Source organism: Coregonus lavaretus, assembly GCF_964263955.1.
Source record: "Coregonus lavaretus genome assembly, chromosome: 8".
In the NCBI taxonomy this organism is placed as follows: Eukaryota; Metazoa; Chordata; class Actinopteri; order Salmoniformes; family Salmonidae; genus Coregonus; species Coregonus lavaretus.
The window spans coordinates 40,779,162-40,801,074 of NC_139995.1; the positions used below are offsets into that span (position 1 = coordinate 40,779,162).

Sequence of the window (21,913 nt, forward strand, 5' to 3'; positions counted from 1 at the left end):
TAACTGGTATTCAAATTCTAGCCTAAAGCCAAAGATGTCCATAAATAATTTCACTTTTCAAAACTATTGACAACCCCATGTCTATTATGGATATGTGGAATAGACAATAAACAAGTTTAGGACAGAATTCAAATTATCCAAAAGAGGCATATGAGGCATATATAACAAACCACTCAACTGACAGAGCCAGTTTACATTTTTTTTTTTGTGAAAAATAAGAATTTGACACAATGTTTTAGTGCTGCTGTAGGCTTTTTGGCGCACGAAGTACGGCGCTAGGATCCAGCGTCCCGAGCTCTGATTTTCCCTCCCGCCCGTGCAGCTCGCTCTATTCTGAACGGTCCGCCAGAACCCTTACATGATTGCAGCTACTTCCTGGATGGAAGAATGGAACGCTTCCAGCACTGCCTTTGCCTTTGCAACATTCTCTCTACAATCAATCTAAGTGACCCCGCGAGTTACCGCTGAATGGACGAACACATACAATCAGTATTATTCGAACACTTTCTCTTCAAGTTTACGAAATTGAGTCGGACTCGTTTACTTTTACCTCTAGGATTCACTTTTTCTCCGTGAAAAGAAAGCCTTTCTGCATGTGGCCGACTATTACAACTATTTTTCTGCGGTCCGCAGCCATAGATATTCCTTGAAACAGATGCTGAATTGGTTTCAAGTGAATTGCCATCAAACTAAACTCCATTTGGGGCTGCAGTTGCGTTCACATTCTATGTGGTTTACGTGTGTTTTCTGCAATCAAGTTTATGTAATTTTGTAGATCTCAAACTTTGTCACCCGTTGCCTTCTTGTTGCTCTCGATGAGTATTCTGACATGCGGCGAATACTGGAACCTAGTCACCGGTGGACCTTATCCTTAATGTTTTCAGCCTTGACGGTGTTTACCCACTGCTATCCTGGTAAGTTGTTGCATGATTTGCAATATTGTATAATATTTGACAATGTTCATTGCAGTGTGTGTCGTACATATGTAGGCAACAGTGTTCTTATATTTGTCATGTAATCAAGGGGAATAACATTGCCGATGTTATGATACCCCAATCACGAAAAGATAACAGGACGAGAAGACTTGCTGCTGTAGCCACTGCCGCATGGAAGAGATGACATTCATCCTAAATACATAATGTGACTTAATGAAATGGGCTACTCCTGCCATCAATTCAACATGGGCAGAAATTAAAATAATGACATTAGTTCGAATGGAGAAGAATGAGTCTATGCGTTCATCGTGTTTAAACTAGGGGAATATTAGGCTATAAAATGTTGCAATGGTTTCAGTAAAGCACCCGAGCAGATTTTGCGCGATTCTTAGCTCATGTAGGCTACAGAAGGTGACAGGGCGGCGGTGTCTGTCCGGTGCTTTCGCAGGTCTGACCGATGCACACATACAGTATGTAGACAGTGATGTAACAGTGGGACTGGAACCTGACCGGTGTCCAGAGAACGAATCGAGGGATCACTTCTCCTAAATTCCTTCGCTCCCACGCATGGCCGTCCAGAGCCGAGGTTTTAATGCACCATCAAAGCCTACGACTTTGATAGGCTAGACTATAATTCTGAGTGCAAAACATAAATAATGGCATTTTTGAGTGCATATAGCCTTTAAGTACACAAACAATTAATGGAGCAGTTCAGTCCTTTACTCGTGTGAATGGTGAAGATGATTTCACAGCCTAGATAATACTAGTCATTCAGAGAAAAAAAAAAGCCTACTGTTGGTCTCCATGTAATTCAGCGCTAAAGGTCAACAGTGGTTTTCGAGTATAGACTTCTTAACGTGAGAATGTGGTTGCACACCAAGGGGATGCACTCATGCCATGACATTACATTGCTGCAACTTGTGGTTTCTAGATTAAACAGTGTAATATATCATTGTTGATGACCTTGATGGAAAGTTACAAACTCCCATTATGAACTTTAAATGAAACATGCCTGTCAGCTTATTACAGCTTCATAGCTACATTGTTATAACATTGTAATCATGTTTTTAATGCAGTGACCTGTTGTCTGCACAGCTGCACTCTGAGTTAAACTCTGCTCTTCTTTGCTCGGTCTCCTCAGTATAGGAGGCAGAAGAAGTCACATATTGAGATTCAGTCGTCAATCATGTAATAGTTTTCCAATGTGATTGTAGAGTTGGTCCCAGAGGAGCTATTCAGGCAGAGGGGTGAGAGATGAAGAAGTGAGGGATGAGAGAGAGAACACTAATGACTTTTTAGAGGAAAAATCAGGGAGGGGCCCAGCCCACTGGACAGACACTAATGATGCTGCTGCCATGGATATGCATATCTTAAACAACATTACTCAACATTCGTCACACAGCATAGTTACATGGTTGCAGTTTCCATATGTTGTGTCCTGTCTGTCACAGGTTCTATTCAGCAGGTCACTCACAGCCACATAGAACTGAAGTTCAACCATCCAGAATACTTGTATGTCAAGATGATCGCCATATCCCCCTGGTCACATCTGGTTTGCACCGTCCCCATCCCATCACCTGTCCAATCAGAACCCAAGCTACAGAGATGAGGAAGAAAAGCAGGAGGATTCTGGTACTGTCTGAGACACATTCAGATTAGATCCCGTTTTCATAAAGTGTCTCAGAGTATGAGTCCTCAACCCCCTGTCCATATAATCTTGTTTATGATGATCTAAAAGGTCAAACTGATCCTAGATCATTCAGCACGCCTACTCTGAGACACTTTATACAGGTCCAGATCTCCAGTGATAGTGAGAGAGGAGAGCCATACTCTAGCCAGGAGAACATGCTCTGTGTTCCATCCACTCTCCTCCGTAAGCTTCATTAGAACAGTGATGAATGTCCAGGCAATAAGGCACTCTTACTAAAGGACCAATACTGCTGCACTCAAGGACTCAGCCATATCAATAACTGTCCCCGTTCTCTCCATCCCCTCCTCCATGCTTCTCTTAAACAATCTCTCCCTGACGTGAGCTATCAAGTTAGCTGAACTTACGGCTGAAGAGTCAGTAGCTACTACTCTGTGCAGGTAGAGGGCAGTATAGAGAGTCTAAAGGCTAATTCTCTGGCAGGGTTTTACCTAATATACATCCTGCCCTTTGTCTGTCCCCTCATGTTATCTATTTACTGTGATTTTAAATGTGCTATTGTTGCCGTCATTCAATCACTGTAGATTGCCCTTGGCATTTTAAAGACCTAGTGCCCATAAAAAGTGTGTTTTGTTATTGTGGGCATATCCCTAATGGATGGGTAATGTTAATGTGTTCATTTTCAATGTGTGTGAGCTATATGTTACAGAATGTGTTGTTGTGATGGAATGCTATGGGGAGATCGCACACAGCACTTCAAAGTTCAAACAGTCTCAAAAAGAGGCACATTCTTGTCACTGATGATGTTTACTCTTCTGCTACTGTAGGCTATTGTCTTTCTCTGCAAGACCCTCTCAACATATTCTTACACAGTAACCCCTCTATTGATTTGAATTAGATATATATACTCTTTCTCACTATATTATTAGAGCAAAGCTGAAACCAAGCTACAGTATTTCATCCCATGTTTAAACAAAGCAGGGTTCATGTCTGAAGTCCTTCACTGGTTACACAACACGTTGACCTCCCCTCACACCAAACAATGGAGTGATTGAAGGGACATGGAGGAGTTGGTACTCTCAGTAATCCAAGCTGTTCTCTGTATGGATGAGAGCAAAAAGTAAGGTTTTTTAAATACTGACACAAATACAAATCAAGGGGCCAGTCATGTAGGAGTACAGTACATACAAGCCCTGTCTTATAAATGCATGTCTGAAGTGAAAAAGGCACATCTTATATTTTGGCTTTTTTCAAGGTTACTACTGTTTTGCCTCTGTTGATATGATCGACCCTATGTTGTCCTGGGATGCAACAGTCCCTTGATGTTGGCTGTGTTTAGAAGGTTCCAGAGTCTTTTTGATATGGCCCAGCTCTGCTGAGAGAGTTGAGCACAGTGAAGGGCCTGTCTGCTAATGTAACTCTCAACACTGAATCCGTTTCCCACATGTTTAAAGGAGGCTAGAACAAAATGGAGTGTTGTTGGATTATTTTGTCAAGGAAGGGTTGGGTTTTCCGATGACATGATTCTCCTTTGTTTTGGAATACTGTTTGTGTTCCATTGTTATATTTTTACATGACATGAGAGTTTCTTATGTAAATCGCATGAGAAAGTGATATTTAAGGAGATTTGGAAATTCAAAAAGTGTGCTTTATATAGTATACATAAAATTAACCTGATATTGTGCATGTGTGTGTAAGACATTGTGAAGTGTTTCCGTGTGTGTGCCCGTGTGTGTACAGCTGTGTGTCTGCGTGTGCTCTCCGTCCTATGATTGTGTGTGTGTGTGTGTGTGTTCTCCATCCTATTAGTTGTTGACAGGAAAAAGGCTGAACCTGTACAGAGTGTTGTGATGTGTCAGTCTGACAGACTGATAGCTTAGACGGCAAAATAGCCTCACATGCTGACCACACCGTGCGCGAGCGTTGCAAAATAAATGTACACATACATGTTATTCAATCATTGCACCCACACTGCTCGCACGCGTAAACGAGCATCTGCGTAGCCAGGCGCTGCAAGTCCTGCCTCTCCCATCTCCTCATTGGTTTTTAGGAGCATATACCCATGTGGGTGATTGAAAGATGAACTGAGGTCCACACTCCAGTCCAGTTGGTAGTGGTAATGCAACTTAAAGTTGGTTGCCAACCGCCATATAAAGTCCAAAGAAGAAGAAAAAGAAGCCTGAAGGAGGAGAGATTACTAGAAACGAACTCGGTTTACCCTTTTATCTGTGGATTAATTGTCATATTAGAGGACCTTGTGCATTTCAGGTAAAATAACAACCCAATGTTTATATCCCAGGACAAATTAGCTAGCAACAGCAAGCTAGCTAGCTAAATTGCCATACATGTTTAATGCTTTTCGACCTGTCCCCAAATTAATATAGTTGGTTCAGAGTTCGTTTTGATATTTCAACGTGCGTGTCCTGATCGCGTCTGGTGTGGGTGGACAAAATCAATATGCGCGCGATGGCACGCGGACGGTCTGGTCAGCATGTTACACACACACACACAATACCTTGAAGCTTAATGGTGAAACTGCCACGTTCGTTTGCGATATTACAACAACAAAGAGGTTACTGCAAACAACGAACACTGTTTTTTCCCCTCAGACAACATTGCACACGCGATAGAACATCACAATATGTACCGTATTTTCCGCACTATAAGGCGCACTTAAAAGCCTTTCATTTTCTCAAAAAACGACAGTGCGCCTTATAATCCGGAGCGCCTTATGTATGGATCAATTGGTTAATTGGTTGATCCATACTGGTTGTACACGGCGCTCAAGGTGCTCTGTCAAAATGTTTAAGTATGAAAAACCAATAAAAACAATTTAATAATAATGAAATGTTTCAGTACGACTGGTAAACTACAAAGCCGCACCACTTGCAGCATTACGGTAGCCAGTACACACCGGTATTGTGCTTACTCACAGTCCCACACCACTTGTGTGTGTATAAAGACCCCAAAATGGCACCTTTCAAGAGACACGCTTACGACGCAGAGTTCAAGCTCAAGGCTGTCGGTCATGAAGTAGAATATGGGAATAGAGCAGCAGCGAGAGAATTCAACATTAATGAATCAATGGTACGGAAGTGGAGGAAGCAAGAAGATGACCTGCGCCAAGTAAAGAAGACTAAACAGAGTTTCCGCGGGAACAAAGCGAGATGGCCACAGTTAGAGGACAAACTCGAACAGTGGGTTGTTGAACAGAGAGCAGCAAGTAGAAGCGTCTCTACAGTCACTATTCGAATGAAGGCAACAGCGCTAGCACGGGACATGACAATCGATGAATTTCGAGGCGGTCCTTCTTGGTGCTTTCGTTTTATGAAAAGACGTAATCTCTCCATCCGCACACGAACTACCGTCTCGCAGCAACTGCCAAAAGATTACCAAGAAAAGCTGGTCACTTTCTGCGCATACTGCAAAAATAAGATCACTGAAAAGAAGATCCGGCCAGAGCACATCACCAACATGGACGAGGTTCCACTCACCTTTGATATTCCCGTGAACCGCACTGTGGAGAAAACGGGGACCAGTACGGTGTCTGTACGTACCACAGGGAATGAGAAGTCATCCTTCACTGTAGTTCTCGCCTGCCAGGCTAATGGCCAGAAACTTCCACCCATGATTATTTTCAACAGGAAGACCTTGCCAAAAGAGAACTTTCCAGCCGGCGTCGTCATCAAAGCTAGCCCGAAGGGATGGATGGATGAGGAAAAGATGAGTGAGTGGCTGAGAGAAATTTACGTCAAGAGACCGGGTGGCTTTTTCCACACAGCTCCGTCCCTATTGATCTACGACTCAATGCGCGCCCATATCACCGATGCTGTCAAAAAACAAGTGAAGCAAACTAATTCGGAGCTTGCCGTCATTCCGGGTGGATTAACTAAAGAACTCCAGCCGCTAGATATTGGTGTCAACAGGGCGTTCAAAGCTAGACTGCGAGCTGCGTGGGAGCAGTGGATGACAGAAGGCGAACACACGTTCACCAAGACGGGGAGACAGCGCCGGGCGACTTACGCCACTATCTGCCAATGGATCGTGGATGCCTGGGCTGATATATCGGTCTCAACTGTGGTCAAAGCTTTCACGAAGGCAGGAATAATATCTGAACTGCCAGGCAACAGCAGCGACACTGACTCGGATAATGACGAGAGGGAGCCGGGCAGGTTGGATGCCGTAGTCGCCCAACTGTTCAATTCGGACACTGAAGAAGAAGAATTCGAGGGGTTCGTGGATGGGGAATGAACTGAAAAAGTGAGCTTTACGTGTTATATGTAACTGAACAATGTTGAGTTATGCACTAACGTTTGATTTAGTGGTATCAGACTGTTTCTTTTACTACGTGTTTACTGAATCAGGGAAAGGTTCCCCTCCACGTTTGGGAGAAGAGTGAGCAAGGCTGGGAGATATTGTTAATATGCACATTAACGTTTGAACAACATTACCATGGGAGTGAACGGAGTTGTCAGAACGCTTAATAAAGTTTGACTTTATCTGACTGTTTTGTTGACATTCCTTTTAGCACAGCTCCATCTAGTGGATGCATAACGCAACCCCAGTCAATTCGTTTGACTACAGTATCTTCTATTCTATGCGCCTTATAATCCGGTGCGCCCTATATATGAAAACAGTTCTAAAATAGGCCATTCATTGAAGGTGCGCCTTATAATCCGGTGCGCCTTATAGTGCGGAAAATACGGTACTGCATTTTTTTTACCATGCTGCGTGATGCTTGGCAACAAAAACAATAACAATGGTGGTGGGGCGGCCAGTGGCGCTGATCTTTCGCGGATCTCAGCTTTAAGGAGCTCTTGTAAACAGCCTACATACATTCTTTGTGTAATGCAATACTGTGTATTTCAGTCTTTGGAGTGTCTGCTTCCCTCATGCCTAATGAGACCTAAGCTCCGTTGTGTTTGAGTGGCTGCCAATATAATGAAATCAGAAAGGGGTCGTTCTTCCTCCCATCCCATCTCTGCCTCTCTCTCCTCTCCAATCCCTGACCTGCATATTGAGAGGTAGTAAATCATTTAACTGAAAGCCAAAGGGATCTATAAAACAAAGGCATTAAAAGTAATTGGACACATTGATCGAAATGCACATTTTTCTATCAGAGATCAGTTGGTCATTATTTTATGTCTCTTCCATGCTGAAACAGAAACACCATTTACCATACTTTATCAGTAGGAACATCAAAGAGATGCACCCAAGCTCTCCGTCTTTGGAACAAGATTGTGGTCTGGTGATTTATGCTAACTATTGTTGTGTTCCCTCCAGAACAATGGATTTTCCAAAGACTGGCTATGAAGGTTAGTGACACCTGGACTCACCTTGTTGAAAGCAAGTCTTTTCAGGAATATCACAGTCCTCTTAGAAACCGTTTCAAATAGTTTGCCTTGCCTTAGCAAACTCTACTTGTCTTTGTGGAGCCAGATGAGAACCCCTGATCTGGACAAGTGGAAAACCCTGCATACTCTGCCTATTTGATTTGAATTAAAATAAATATTGCCAAGGCAACAGTGGACCTAGAATTGCTCAAAGTATCTGTAGGCTACTCGTTCATTTTCAAAATTTGACTACGCAGTGTATATGTATTAACCCCAGAACACACAGATTAATTAAAGATTCTGTTCAACATGAGGTTATGGCACTCAAGCACACTGTCACCTGATGGAATATACAGTAGGCCTATCTTTCACAGAATGATGCAAGATGGGAGTTGGAATGAAGTGTAGAATTATCTCGCTGAAAGCTATAAGCAATGGAGTACACAGTTCAGTAGCTAAGTGCATTCCTCCCCAACACAATTCATGAGTGTTGCATGAGGGACAGGTGTAATGAAATAAGCATCTTAGCCTGAGACCTCGAGCCTGGCATGTCTCTGACTGTACACCACAAGCAAAAAAAACTGAGCTGATTTCTGTTGATTTGATGTCCTTGTTTTCCTAGTAGAAGGCGTATGTATAGAGCAGCAAGCAAAGCGTCTCACTCCGACAGTGCAGCCTCTCTTAGTCCGAGTGAACAGCCTCCTCATTAAATCCTAGAAGTGATGTTTGTTTTTACCACTTTAAAGGTCCAATGCAGCCGTTTTTATCTCAATATCAAATCATTTCTGGGTAACAATTTAAGTACCTTACTGTGATTTTTTTCAATTAAAATGGTCAAAAAGAAACAAATAGCTTCTTAGCAAAGAGCAATTTTTCAAGCAAGAATTTTGCTAGGACTGTCTGGGACTGGTCCGAGTGGGGAGGGGAAAACTGAAAAATAGCTGTTATTGGCAGAGAGGTTTAGAACACTCTTTCTTATTGGTCTATTAACTAATTTACCATCTAGTGATAGCACCAGGCAGGCCAAAACTCCATCCCACCAAAACAGGCTGAAATTTCAGGCGGTCTTTTAAAAATTAACATTGCACTGTGCTTTGAGACATATCTGTCCCCGAGGGCCTGTGGTACTTCCAAGGCTGAGAGACTTTACCTTGGAGAGGTATTATTTGTTGCATGCTTTGTAAACAACAGGTGTAGACTAACAGTGAAATGCTTACTAACGGGACCTTTTCCAATAATGCGGAGTTAGAAATAGTGAAGATTTTTTTACGATCAGCCTAGAAAAACCCCCACACAAAATAGCAGAATTGGTCAGGAGCCAGTAAAGGCGTCGGCATGCTTCGGTTCGGGTGGCACCTAGCCGAGTGTGCTCGCATACTCCCTTAAAAGTGAATGAAAAAAAGGGCGGAAAGGGGCAATATTACCCCAGGACAGTAGAGGGCGATGAGTTGGTAATAGCCATCTACGGTCAAACAAGGAAGTGACAACACACCCAAACAAGGAAGAGACGTGCGGGAGAATATAGTAGTGTACACAGAGAGACACTTGACTGGCGAGGAAATTGAAGTTGTGCGAATTGCCCGGGATCTACAAGATTTGCTTTACCTAGCAAGACATAGGTGTGAGATGGAGACTGATGTAGGGGCATGCAGCCGAGAGAGCGATGGTGGAGTGTTTCAAGAGTTATTTTGGATCCAAACTGTTGCAGAAGACCCTCAATTTACCACCGCGAGCTGTCCTGCCAGGGACCACACCGCCAATTCAAATGTTTTCCTGGGAGATGCAGCTTTCCCCTACATGCGAACCTCATACGCCCTTATCCAGGTATGTTGATAATAGTGTTTGAATCAATTTCACTTTTTCTCTTTCTAATTTCCCTTGTTAATGCATAATGTATGCAACTCTATATGGGATATTCTATTTTATCAAGGCTTTTGGAATATGGTTCTTGGAAAAGGGTATGGTGTTTTCTTGTTGTTGACCAAATAGGCAATATTTTATATCTGACATATATTCTCTTGTTACCTTTCATTCACAGATGTCCATCTCAATGAACCTGGGCGTACCTACAACTACCGCTACGGTCGTTTTTGGAGAGTCAGAGAGAATGCATTCGGCATCATGGCTGCAAGGATGAAGCTTCTTGGTCGGCTGATCGAGTGTACCCCTGAAAAGGATAAGGACATTGTGAAGGCATGTGTGGCCCTCCACAACTACCTGTCCTCCACGGATAAAGCTCATGAGCTGAATGCCCCTCCCTTCTGGCAACTACCAACCTGAAGGGTGGAGGAGGGTTGTGGCAGGGGACAACAATCTCTAAGAGCCAGGAAGAATCTCTTGTGCCAGGGCGACACTGCTTGCAAGTGAAACAAGAAACAAGCTCAGGGACTTCTTCCTCTCCCCCCCTGGACCTGTGTCATGGCAGGAAGACATGGTAAGGAGAGGACAACTCAACCCAAGGCCAGCCAATCATGCAGAAAAGGCCTTTGTTTGGACTGCTCACACACCCCCTTGATGGACACACACAGACTCACAGTTCTTATTTGTGTGCACTGTGAACCAAAGTACTTTGTACTAAAATGTAGAGTTTTAATCTTGTTAATAAAATGAAACTTGATCCTATGATGTCTCACTGTGCTTTAATTAAGATTAGATTGAACTACACCACACAAGTAGAAGAATGCCTGTAAAGTCTGTGGCACACAGCTCTTCTCCACGTTGTCAGCACTTGATGTTCAAATAGAACACATTGAAACACCTTGTATTGAGATGAAGAAACAGAGGTTTTTCAGCAGACAAAAAAATAACTTTATTCTTGCATCTGGGCTATGAAAGTAAACCACAATACAATACAGAAGTGTCTGCTAAGAACAGACATGTAAACAACACGTGTCAATTACATATAATTAAAGTGTCAGCCAAATGTAATTATTTGTACAATACAAATGTCTGTGAAAAACAGACATGTAAACAACAAAAGTGTAAAACATGAAAGTGTTTAGTGTCTGACTCTTGAGATGTCTGAACAACACCAGAGCATGTTGTTCATTTCACTGTGGTCCCAGTCGTTTGTTCCATGTCCTCTTCCTGAAGTCATGCTTGAAGTCATTCAGCTGGTGATAGAATTCCTCACAGAGTTTTTGTGATAGTTCATCCATTAAATCAGCTGTAGGTGCCATGGCTCTGTGAAGAGTGGGGGAAATTAGAGGAGTGTATGTGGAGAGCAGTGTGCATTATGAGGAAAGGGGATCAGAGTAAAGGAGGAGAGTCTGAAATGTTTTACCACTGGGACAAGCTGGCTCGGTGCATGACGTTCTCCAGATCTTGATCTGTCTACAGTCATTTGCAATGCCTTTGCGAGTGATGTGTCAAGGCCGGAGTCTGCAGCTCTTTTCTTCCTTCTTCTCACACCCCTGCTACTACTGCTGCTGCTGCTGCTCTCTTTGTGGCATTGGTGAGGAGTAGGTCTTGGAGGTAGGCCCAGGATAGAGCTTCCCTGGTCCTGCATGGAGATGGTTTCCCATTCTGCACTGCAGCTCAGTGCAGGATATGGGCTGGGGGGCGGTGAACAGGCAGTGCTGGGGCGCAGAGATCAAAAGCTGGTGCTGTCCCCATTCACTGGTGTTTGCCTTTTTGAAAAATAAAAAGGTACAGGGCTATTTAGTACACATATCCAAACCATCCAAAACGATCAATGAACCACATATCAAATATCATTAACTGAGACTACAATAGACTACAATGTTGCAAACGTTTGAGAAGAGTTGAGTAGGCCTGGCCTAGTTAGCTGGACCTGGCTACTGAACTTTGACTTCGGTGTTACCAATGAGGGAAGCTTATGATTTTCTTTCTCTGACAAAATGTTTTTAAAATCTTTAGGTTAGTTGGTTGGCTTGCTTTCTCTGCATGCGTATGCTGCTATGCAAGCTAGCCAGCCAAGTAGCTAGCGCTAGCTATTGTTAGCAAACAAATATTTTCCTCGACTACAATAAAAATACAACATACCTCATCCTCTGGTGAAGACTGCATGTTGCTTTCCTTCTTCCCATGCTTCACATGCCGAACAAGCCAGGGAAGCTGCAGCGAACATTACCTCACTTTTTCAAACAAGTGACTGGGTCCGAACCCAGCGTCTCCGCAATCTCCCTCCATCAATTGGACTTTACATGCTGGTCTTTATATAATGCATGGCTAGAATCGTAGTGATGCAGGTGTAACCGGTGTGAAATGGTTAGCTAATTAGCGGTGCGCGCTAGTAGCATTTCAATCGGTGAAGTCACTCACTTTGAGACCTTGAAGTAGTTGTTTCCCTTGCTCTGCAAGTGCCACAGCTTTTTTGGAGCGATGGGCAACGATGCTTCGAGGGTGACTGTTGTCGATGTGTGCAGAGGGTCCCTGGTTCAAGTCCAGGTTGGGGCGAGGAGAGGGACGGAAGCAACACTGTTACACAGGTACTTCTGTACCTCCTCCGCCAAGCGATGCTCGATGTTGTTGTCATTTGCCATGTGGAATCAAATCAAATCAAATTCTATTTGCCACATGCGCCGAATACAACAGGTGTAGATCTTACAGTGAAATGCTTACTTACAAGCCCTTAACCAACAATGCCGTTTTAAGAAAATAATAAAAGTGTTAAGTAAAAAAGAGATAAGTAAAAAATATGAATAGCAAATAATTAAAGAGCAGCAGTAAAATAAAATAATAGTAGGGAGGCTATATACAGGGGGTACCAGTACAGAGTCAATGTGCGGGGGCACCGGTTAGTTGAGGTAATTGAGGCAATATGTACATGTGGGTAGAGTTAAAGTGACTATGCATAAATAATAAACAGAGTAGCAGCAGTGTAAAAGAGGGGGTGGGGGGCAATGCAAATAGTCCGGGTAGCCTTGATTAGCTGTTCAGGAGTCTTATGGCTTGGGGGTAGAAGCTGTTAAGAAGCCTTTTGGACCTAGACTTGGCGCTCCGGTACCACTTACCGTGCGGTAGCAGAGAGAACAGCCTATGACTAGGGTGGCTGGAGTCTTTGACAATGTTTAGGGCCTTCCTCTGACACCGCCTGGTATAGAGGTCCTGGATGGCAGGAAGCTTGGCCCCAGTGATGTACTGGGCTGTACGCACTACCCTCTGTAGTGCCTTGCGGTCAGAGGCAGAGCAGTTGCCATACCAGGCGGTGATGCAACCAGTCAGGATGCTCTCAATGGTGCAGCTGTAGAACTCTTTGAGGATCTGAGGACCCATGCCAAATCCTTTCAGTCTCCTGAGGGGGAATAGGCTTTGTCGTGCCGTCTTCAAGACTGTCTTGGTGTGTTTGGACCATGATAGTTTGTTGGTGATGTTCCACTACAGCCCCATCGACGAGAATGGGGGCATGCTCAGTCCTCTTTTTTTTCCTGTAGTCCACAATCATCTCCTTTGTCTTGATCACGTTGAGGGAGAGGTTGATATCCTGGCACCACACGGCCAGGTCTCTGACCTCCTCCCTATAGGCTGTCTCGTCGTTGTCGGTGATCAGGCCTACCACTGTTGTGTCGTCGGCAAACTTAATGATGGTGTTGGAGTGCAGTCACGGGTGAACAGGGAGTACAGGAGGGGAATGAGCACGCACCTCTGAGGGCCCCCCGTGTTGAAGATTAGCGTGGCAGATGTGTTGTTACCTACCCTTACCACCTGGGGGCGGCCCGTCAAGAAGTCCAGGACCCAGTTGCAGAGGAAGGTGTTTAGTCCCAGGGTCCCTAGCTTAGTGATGAGCTTTGAGGGCACTATGGTGTTTCGGGCTGAATCGAGAAAAAGAAACTTGCGTTACCCGAACTGTTGACCAATCACCGCCGAAGGGGTGTAGACTTCGGCTACCGAACTTTGGCTTGCCTCAAGAAATGTTTTTGTGTGCACCAAAACAAACAAAAAACGTAAAATGTCGTAAAAATACATTTTGGTTTGTTTTGGTCTTCGGCAAGGTTTTAAAAAAAGTGTTCGTGCACACAAAAACATTTCTTGAGGCAAGCCGAAGTTCTGTAGCACAAATTGTTACGAACTGTTTCGGATAGGAAGCATGCTGACGCCTTAAGACTGCTGCTATCCACTGCAGCACCCTCTTTTGTGTGTGTGTGTACGTGTTTGTGTGTGTTGTTACTGTATTTGTGTATGCCTGTGTGTGCGTACTTTGCGCCAGTCACTGTGAACAGCTCAAGAGTGGAGAAAGTTTGTGAACATTTATAGACGCACATTTCAGATGGCAGTCATCACAGTGGGGAAGTCTGGAGATGTAAGCAGCAAGGCATTTGCGTGATGTCATGATATTATCACAATGACATCATATCACAGGAAGTAACTACAGTTAGATGGACCACACCTTTTCCTGGACGAGTTGGACCCAATGCCTGTCACTTAGTAGATTTAGAATTCTCTTTGAGAAGTTAACTTTTTGTTTAGTTTTTGTGTAATATAACTTTACTGATGATGAAGTTACAGTAAAATATTATATAACCATGAATGACAATAGCCTCTGTTGTGAATATTTGTGTCCAAATTGTTAGGGAAGAAGTGCTGAGTGAGTTAATTTTTGAGGCAGAGAGAGCAGTGTTTAGTGTGCAGCAGAGAAGGTTCCATATCCATGCTGTTGACAACCCCTTATGGAGATAATGCAAATGTTTCACTTCCCCCAACACAAACATCCAACCCCCCTCTGGTAGCAGCCATAATTAACCAGACATTTGAATATCATGGCCTTTTCTTCTGACATTTTCTTATTTCAATGACATTTCAAAAGACAGCTCTCATTTATTGTCAAACTGTCAAAACGTGGCAGTTGCTAACCAAAAAATGGGATCTGGATTCTGGAAGTGAAATAGTAGAACAGTAAGACTTTGAAAGAAGCAACCTGTTTTGTAATCCTTACTTCATATCCAGTTCAGAATAAGCCTGACACCAGATTATGGGGGGACAAGTAAGCAGGTTGTTAGTCACATCTCTGTGTGCATCGCTCCCTGCCTTCCCATCACACTGTTAGAGGAGCTACTGGCCTGATAGTGGACCTCTGTTGTTGACAGGATTAGTCCCCAGTCATGTGACACGTTTGTTTATCACAGCAGAGACAACCTCTCCCCTCCCCAGCCAGATGATTACCTAGCTAGGGGATTCTACACACACACACACTAACGTCAGTGTTGAAACCTATGGGCTGTTAAAACACAGTGGTGGTTCATTGAGGTGTATTGAATGAGCTGTATTAAATGGGTCTCTTTCTATTTCTATTTCTTAATTGGTCACGACGGTCGTTGCCTTTCACAGTGCTACTGTCCTTTAGAAATGGAGCAGGGAGGTCATTGCTCTTATAGAAATGAAGGCTGTCAACTCTCCAGGGTCGAGGTATAATAATTTTACATTTTACATTTACGTCATTTAGCAGACGCTCTTATCCAGAGCGACTTACAAATTGGTGCATTCAACTTATGATAGCCAGTGGGACAACCACCCAATTTGTTTATTTATTATTTTTATGGGGGGGTAGAAGGATTACTTTTTTACTATTCCAGGTATTCCTTAAAGAGGTAGGGTTTCAAGTGTCTCCGTAAGGTGGTCAGGGACTCCACTGTCCTGGCGACGTGGGGGAGCTTGTTCCACCATTGGGGTGCCAGAGCAGCGAATAGTTTTGACTGGGCTGAGCGGGAACTGTGCTTCCGTAGAGGTAGGGGGGCTAGGAGGCCAGAGGTGGATGAACGTAGTGCCCTCGTTTGGGTGTAGGGTCTGATCAGAGCCTGAAGGTAAGGAGGTGCCGTTCCCCTCACAGCTCCGTAGGCAAGCACCATGGTCTTGTAGTAGATGCGAGCCTCAACTGGAAGCCAGTGGAGTGTGCGGAGGAGAGAGGTGACATGAGAGAACTTGGGAAGGTTGAACACCAGACGGGCTGCAGCGTTCTGGATAAGTTGTAGGGGTTTAATGGCACAGGCAGGAAGCCCAGCCAACAGTGAGTTGCAGTAATCCAGACGGGAGATGACAAGTGCCTGGATTAGGACCTGTGCCGCTTTCTGTGTAAGGTAGGGTCGTACTCTGTGAATGTTGTAGAGCATGAACCTGCAGGATCGGGTCACCGCTTTGATGTTAGCGGAGAACGACAGGGTGTTGTCCAGGGTCACGCCAAGGTTCTTTGCACTCTGGGAGGAGGACACAATGGAGTTGTGAACCGTGATGGCGAGATCATGGAGCGGGCAGTCCTTCCCCGGGAGGAAGGGCAGCTCCGTCTTGCCGAGGTTCAGCTTGAGGTGGTGATCCGACATCCACATCATCAACTCTGTGCGCTGAGATCTCTGTCACTTTGGCTGTTCTCTTCAGGCCAGCCCACCCATGGCAAGGTCAGACCTTTTAATCTGGAACACAATCGAGTCCAGGAGGATCTAGAGCTCTCATCCCTCTGCTCTGCTATGATCAACTAACTGAGCCATTCACCTCTCAGGAGCCATGGTGCATCAGACATGCAATTCATTCAAGATTCTTGGAAACATTTAAAAGCTAATTTTGTAGCCTCGTGAAAGGATGGAGGGATCGGGTCAAGGTTTCTGTGATTAGTCTGGATGATGAAACAGTGAAGCACAGTCTCATTATACACTGAACAAAAATATAAACGCAACATGTAAAGTGTTGGTCCCATGTTTAAAAGATCCCAGAAATGTTCCATACGCACAAAAAGCTTATTTCTCTCAAATGTTGTGCACAAATTTGTTTACATCCTTGTTAGTGAGCTTTTCTATTTTGCCAAGATAATCCATCCACCTGACAGGTGTGGCATATCAAGAAGCTGATTAAACAGCATTATCATTACACAGGTGCACCTTGTGCTGGGGACAATAAAAGGCCACTTTAAAATGTGCAGTTTTGTCACACAACACAATGTCACAGATGTCTCAATGTCACAGTCATGCTGACTGCAGGAATGTCCACCAGAGCTGTTGCCAGATAATTTAATGTTAATTTCTCTACCATAAGCCGCCTCCAACGTCATTTTAGAGAATTTGGCAGTACGTCCAACTGGCCTCACAACTGCAGACCACGTGTAACCACGCCAGCCCAGGACCTCCACATCCGTCTTCTTCACTTACGGGATTGTCTGAGACCAGCCACCCAGACAGCTGATGAAACTGTGGGTTTGCACAACCGAAGAATGTCTGCACAAACTGTCAGAAACCGTCTCAGGGAAGCTCATCTGCGTGCTCATCGTCCTCACCATGGTCTTGACCTGACTGCAGTTCAGCGTCATAACTTACTTCAGTGGGCAAATGCTCACCTACGATGGCCACTGGTATGCTGGAGAAGTGTGCTCTTCATGGATGAATCCTGGTTTCAACTGTACTGGGCAGATGGCAGACAGCGTCGTGCGGTCGAGCAGTTTGCTGATGTCAACGTTGTGAACAGAGTGCTCTATGGTGGCGGTTGGGTAATGGCATGGACAGGCATAAGCGATGGACAATGAACACAATTGCATTTTATCGATGGCAATTTGAATGCACAGAGGGACCGTGACGAGATCCTGAGGCCCATTGTCTTGCCATTTATCCGCCGCCATCACCTCATGTTTCAGTATGATATTGCACGGCCCTTGTCGCAAGGATCTGTACACAATTATTCGTAGCTGAAACTGTTTTAGTACTTCCATGGCCTGCATACTCACCAGAAATGTCACACATTGAGTATGTTTGGGATGCTCTGGATCAACATGTACAACAGTGTGTTCCAGTTCCCACCAATATCCAGCAACTTTGCACAGCCATTGAAGAGGAGTGGGACAACATTCCACAGGCCACAATCAACAGCCTGATCAACTCACGAAGGAGATGTGTCGCGCTGCATGAGGCAAATGGTGGTCACACCAGATACTGACATTTTTTTTTTCAAGGTATCTGTGAGCAACAGATGCATATCTGTATTCCCAGTCATGTGAAATCCATAGATTAGGGCCTAATGAATTTATTTCAATTGACAACGATGAGACAGCCTATAGGGAGGAGGTCAGAGACCTGGCAGTGTGGTGCCAGAACAACAACCTCTCCTTCAACGTGATCAAGACAAAGGAGATGATCGTGGACTACAGGAAAAGGAGGGCCGAGCATGCCCCCATTCTAATCGACGGGGCTGTAGTGTAGCAGGTCGACAGGTTCAAGTTGGTGTCCACATCACCAACAAACTATCATGGTCCAAACACACCAAGATAGTTGGAAAAGGGCACAACAACGCCTATTCCCCTCAAGAGACTGAAAAAATGTGGCATGGGTCCTCAGATCCTCGAAAAGTTTTACAGCTGCACCATCGAGAGCATCCTGACTGGTTGCATCACCGGTATGATAACTGCTCGGCATCCGACCGCAAGGCGCTACAGAGGGTAGTGCGTACGGCCCAGTACATCGCTGGGGCCAAGCTTCCTGCCATCCAGGACCTCTACACCAGGCGGTGTCAGAGGAAGGCCCTAAAAACTGCCAAAGACTTCAGCCACCCTAGTCATAGACTGTTCTCTCTGCTACCGCAAGGCAAGCGGTACCGGAGTGCCAAATCTAGGTCCAAAAGGCTCTTTAACAGCTTCTACCCCTAGGCTATAAGACTGCTGTACAGCTAATTAAATGGCTACCCGGACTATTTGCATTGACCCCCCCCCCCTCCTTTTTTACGCTGCTGCTACTCGATGTTTATTATCTATGCATAGTCACTTTACCCCTACCGACATGTACATATTACCACAATTACATCGACTAACCTTGACTCGGTACCCCCTGTATATATAGTGCATTAGGAAAGTATTCAAACCCCTTGACTTTTTCCACATTTTGTTACGTTACAGCCTTATTCTAAAATGGATTAAATTAAATGTTTTCCTCATCAATCTATTGTCCGTAGAGCTCCGAGACAGGATTGTGTCGATGCACAGATCTGGGGAAGGGTACCAAAAAATGTCTGCAGCATTGAAGATCCCCAAGAACACAGTGGCCTCCATCATTCTTAAATGGAAGAAGTTTGGAACCACCAAGACTCTTCCTAGAGCTGGCCGCCCGACCAAACTGAGCAATCGGGGGAGAAAGGTCTTGGTCAGGGAGATGACCAAGGCCTTTCTCCCCCGATTGTTCAGTTTGGCCGGGCGGCCAGCTCTAGGAAGAGTCTTGGAAATGCTCTAGGAAATGCCGATGGTCTCTCTGACAGAGCTTCAGAGTTCCTCTGTGGAGATGGGAGAACCTTTCAGAAGAACAACCATCTCTGCAGCACTCCACCAATCAGGCCTTTATGTTAGAGTGGCCAGACGGTTTTCTCTGGTCTGATGAAACCAAGATTGAACTCTTTGGCCTGAATGCCAAACGTCACGTCTGGAGGAAATCTGGCACCATCCCTACGGTGAAGCATGGTGGTGGCAGCATCATGCTGTGGGGTTGTTTTTCACCAGCAGGAACTGGGAGACTTGTCAGGATCGAGTGAAAGATGAACGGAGCAAGGTACAGAGAGATCCTTGATGAAAACCTGCTCCAGAGCGCTCAGGACCTCAGACTGGGGCGAAGGTTCACCTTCCAACAGGACAACTATGCTAAGCCCACAGCCAAAGCAATGCAGGAGTGGCTTCAGGACAAGTCTCGGAATGTCCTTGAGTGGCCCAGCCAGAGCCCGGACTTGAACCCGATCGAACATCTCTGGAGAGACCTGAAAATAGCTGTGCAGCGACACTCCCCATCCAACCTGACAGAGCTTGAGAGGATCTGCAAAGAAGATTGGGAGAAACTCCCCAAATACAGGTGTGCCAAGCTTGTAGCGTCATTCCCAAGAAGACTCAAGGCTGTAATCGCTGCCAAATGTGCTTCAACAAAGTACTGAGTAAAGGGTCTGAATACTTATATAAATGTAATATTTCATTTTTTTATTTTTAATACATTTGCAAACATTTCTAAAAACCTGTTTTTGCTTTTTCATTATGGGGTATTGTGTGTAGATTGATGAGGGAAAAAAGCTGCACTCCTCTCACTAAGAGATCCTTCTTTCTTTTTACACTTGCTCATGTTTATTTCCCCTTCCTTTGTGTGTGTGTGTGTGTGTGTGTGTGCGCGCATGTGTGTATGATGGATATTAACTGTGATTTTCAACATTGGCATTCATGTCCAACATGCACCCTGACCTTGTCTGTGTTGATGTGTTATTGATGTAGACATCCTTCATCGATACACCTTTTGAAACTGTACAATTTGCGCATCGATGAATAGGCCTGGATTAGAACATGGGCTTCCTTCCTTCAGACATGCAGCCATTCAACATTATCAGACACTCAACAAGAAGGTCTGATTTCATTATTACTGAAAAAGGATACAAGTGGGAAATATAAAGATCCAGTCCATTTAACCTTATTCTAGCAAAATGTATAGCGCATATAATTAAAAAGGTTGTGTCGGACATTATTCATCCTAATCAGACAGGGTTTTTACATGGACGATACATTGGAGATAATATAAGGCAAGTACTGGAAACAATAGAACACTATGAAAAATCAGGGAAACCAGGCCTGCTATTCATAGCTGACTTTGAAAAGGGTTTTGATAAAGTACGACTGGAGTTTATATATAAATGCCTGGAACATTTCAATTTAGGAGAATCTCTTATAAAATGGGTTAAAATCATGTATAGTAACCCTAGGTGTAAAATAGTAAATGATGGCTATTTCTCAGAAAGTTTTATACTGTCAAGAGGAGTAAAACAAGGTTGTCCACTATTGGCATACCTATGTATTATGGCCATCGAAATGTTAGCTATTAAAATCAGATCAAACAATAATATCAAGGGATTAGAAATCCAGGGCTTAAAAACAAAGGTGTCATTGTACACTGATGATTCATGTTTTCTCTTAAATCCACAACTTGGATCCTTCCACAGCCTCATAGAGGATCTAGATAAAGGTTCTAACTTCTCTGGATTACAACCAAATTATGAAAAGTGTACTAAATTACGTATTGGATCACAAAAAAATACAACCTATACATTACCGTGTAGTTTACCAATAACATGGTCTGATGGTGATGTGGATATACTCGGTATACATATCCCAAAATAAATAAATGATCTCATTCCAATACATTTTAATAGGAAGTTAGCAAAACTAGAAAAGATCTTGCTACCATGGAAAGGTAAATACCTGTCTATTTGTGGAAAAATCACCCTGATTAACTCTTTAGTAATATCGCAGTTTACCTATTTGCTTATGGTCTTGCCTACACCTAGCGAACAGCTTTTTAAATTATATGAGAAAAAAATATTCCATTTTATTTGGAACGGCAAGCCAGACAAAATTAAACAGACCTATTTATATAATGAATATGAATTTGGAGGGCAGAAATTATTAAACATTAAAGCATTAGACTTCTCACTAAAGGCTTCAGTCATACAAAAGTTATACTTAAATCCGAACTGGTTCTCTAGCAAATGAGTAAGAATGTCTCACCCTATGTTCAAGAATGGCCTTTTTCCCATTATTCAGATTACAACCACTCACTTTCAGTTATTTGAAAAGGAAATAATCTCCCAAATATCACTATTTCTGAAACAAGCTATAGAAAGTTGGTTTCAATTTCAATTTCATCCACCAGAAACGACAGAACAAATAATACAACAAATATTGTGGTTAAAGTCAAATATACTAATTGATAAAAAATACATTATTTTTGGATAAAAAAATAAATAAAAGGTATAATCTTCGTAAATTATATCATCGGTAGGACTGGTGGAGTTATGTCGCACATGCAGCTAACAAAAACATATGGAAATGTCTTCTCTAGCCAAACTTACAACCAACTAATTGCAGCATTATCGCAAAAATGGAAGAGGAAAGAGGAAGAGGAAAAAAGTAAGGAACTTGTCTGTCGGCCCTGCATTAAATACCATAATTTGTTAAAGAAAATTGTAATAAATAAAAAAGTATACCAGTTTCATTTAAGGACCAAAAAATTGAAAATAGTTGGGAAGAGATTTTTGACGTACCGATTCGATGG

General features: G+C 43.7%; 1 protein-coding gene across 1 annotated transcript in view; it reads left to right on the plus strand.

Annotated features, from left to right (window-relative positions):
- The first annotated feature begins 414 nt into the window (after nucleotides 1-414).
- LOC311134172 (receptor-type tyrosine-protein phosphatase gamma-like) overlaps nucleotides 415-21,913 on the plus strand; it is a 229,138-nt gene continuing 207,639 nt past the window's right edge. The window contains exon 1 of the mRNA XM_084167783.1: nucleotides 415-914. Coding sequence (XP_084023909.1) covers nucleotides 830-914 — 85 coding nt within the window. The 5' untranslated portion in view covers nucleotides 415-829. The remainder of the gene's footprint in view (nucleotides 915-21,913) is intronic.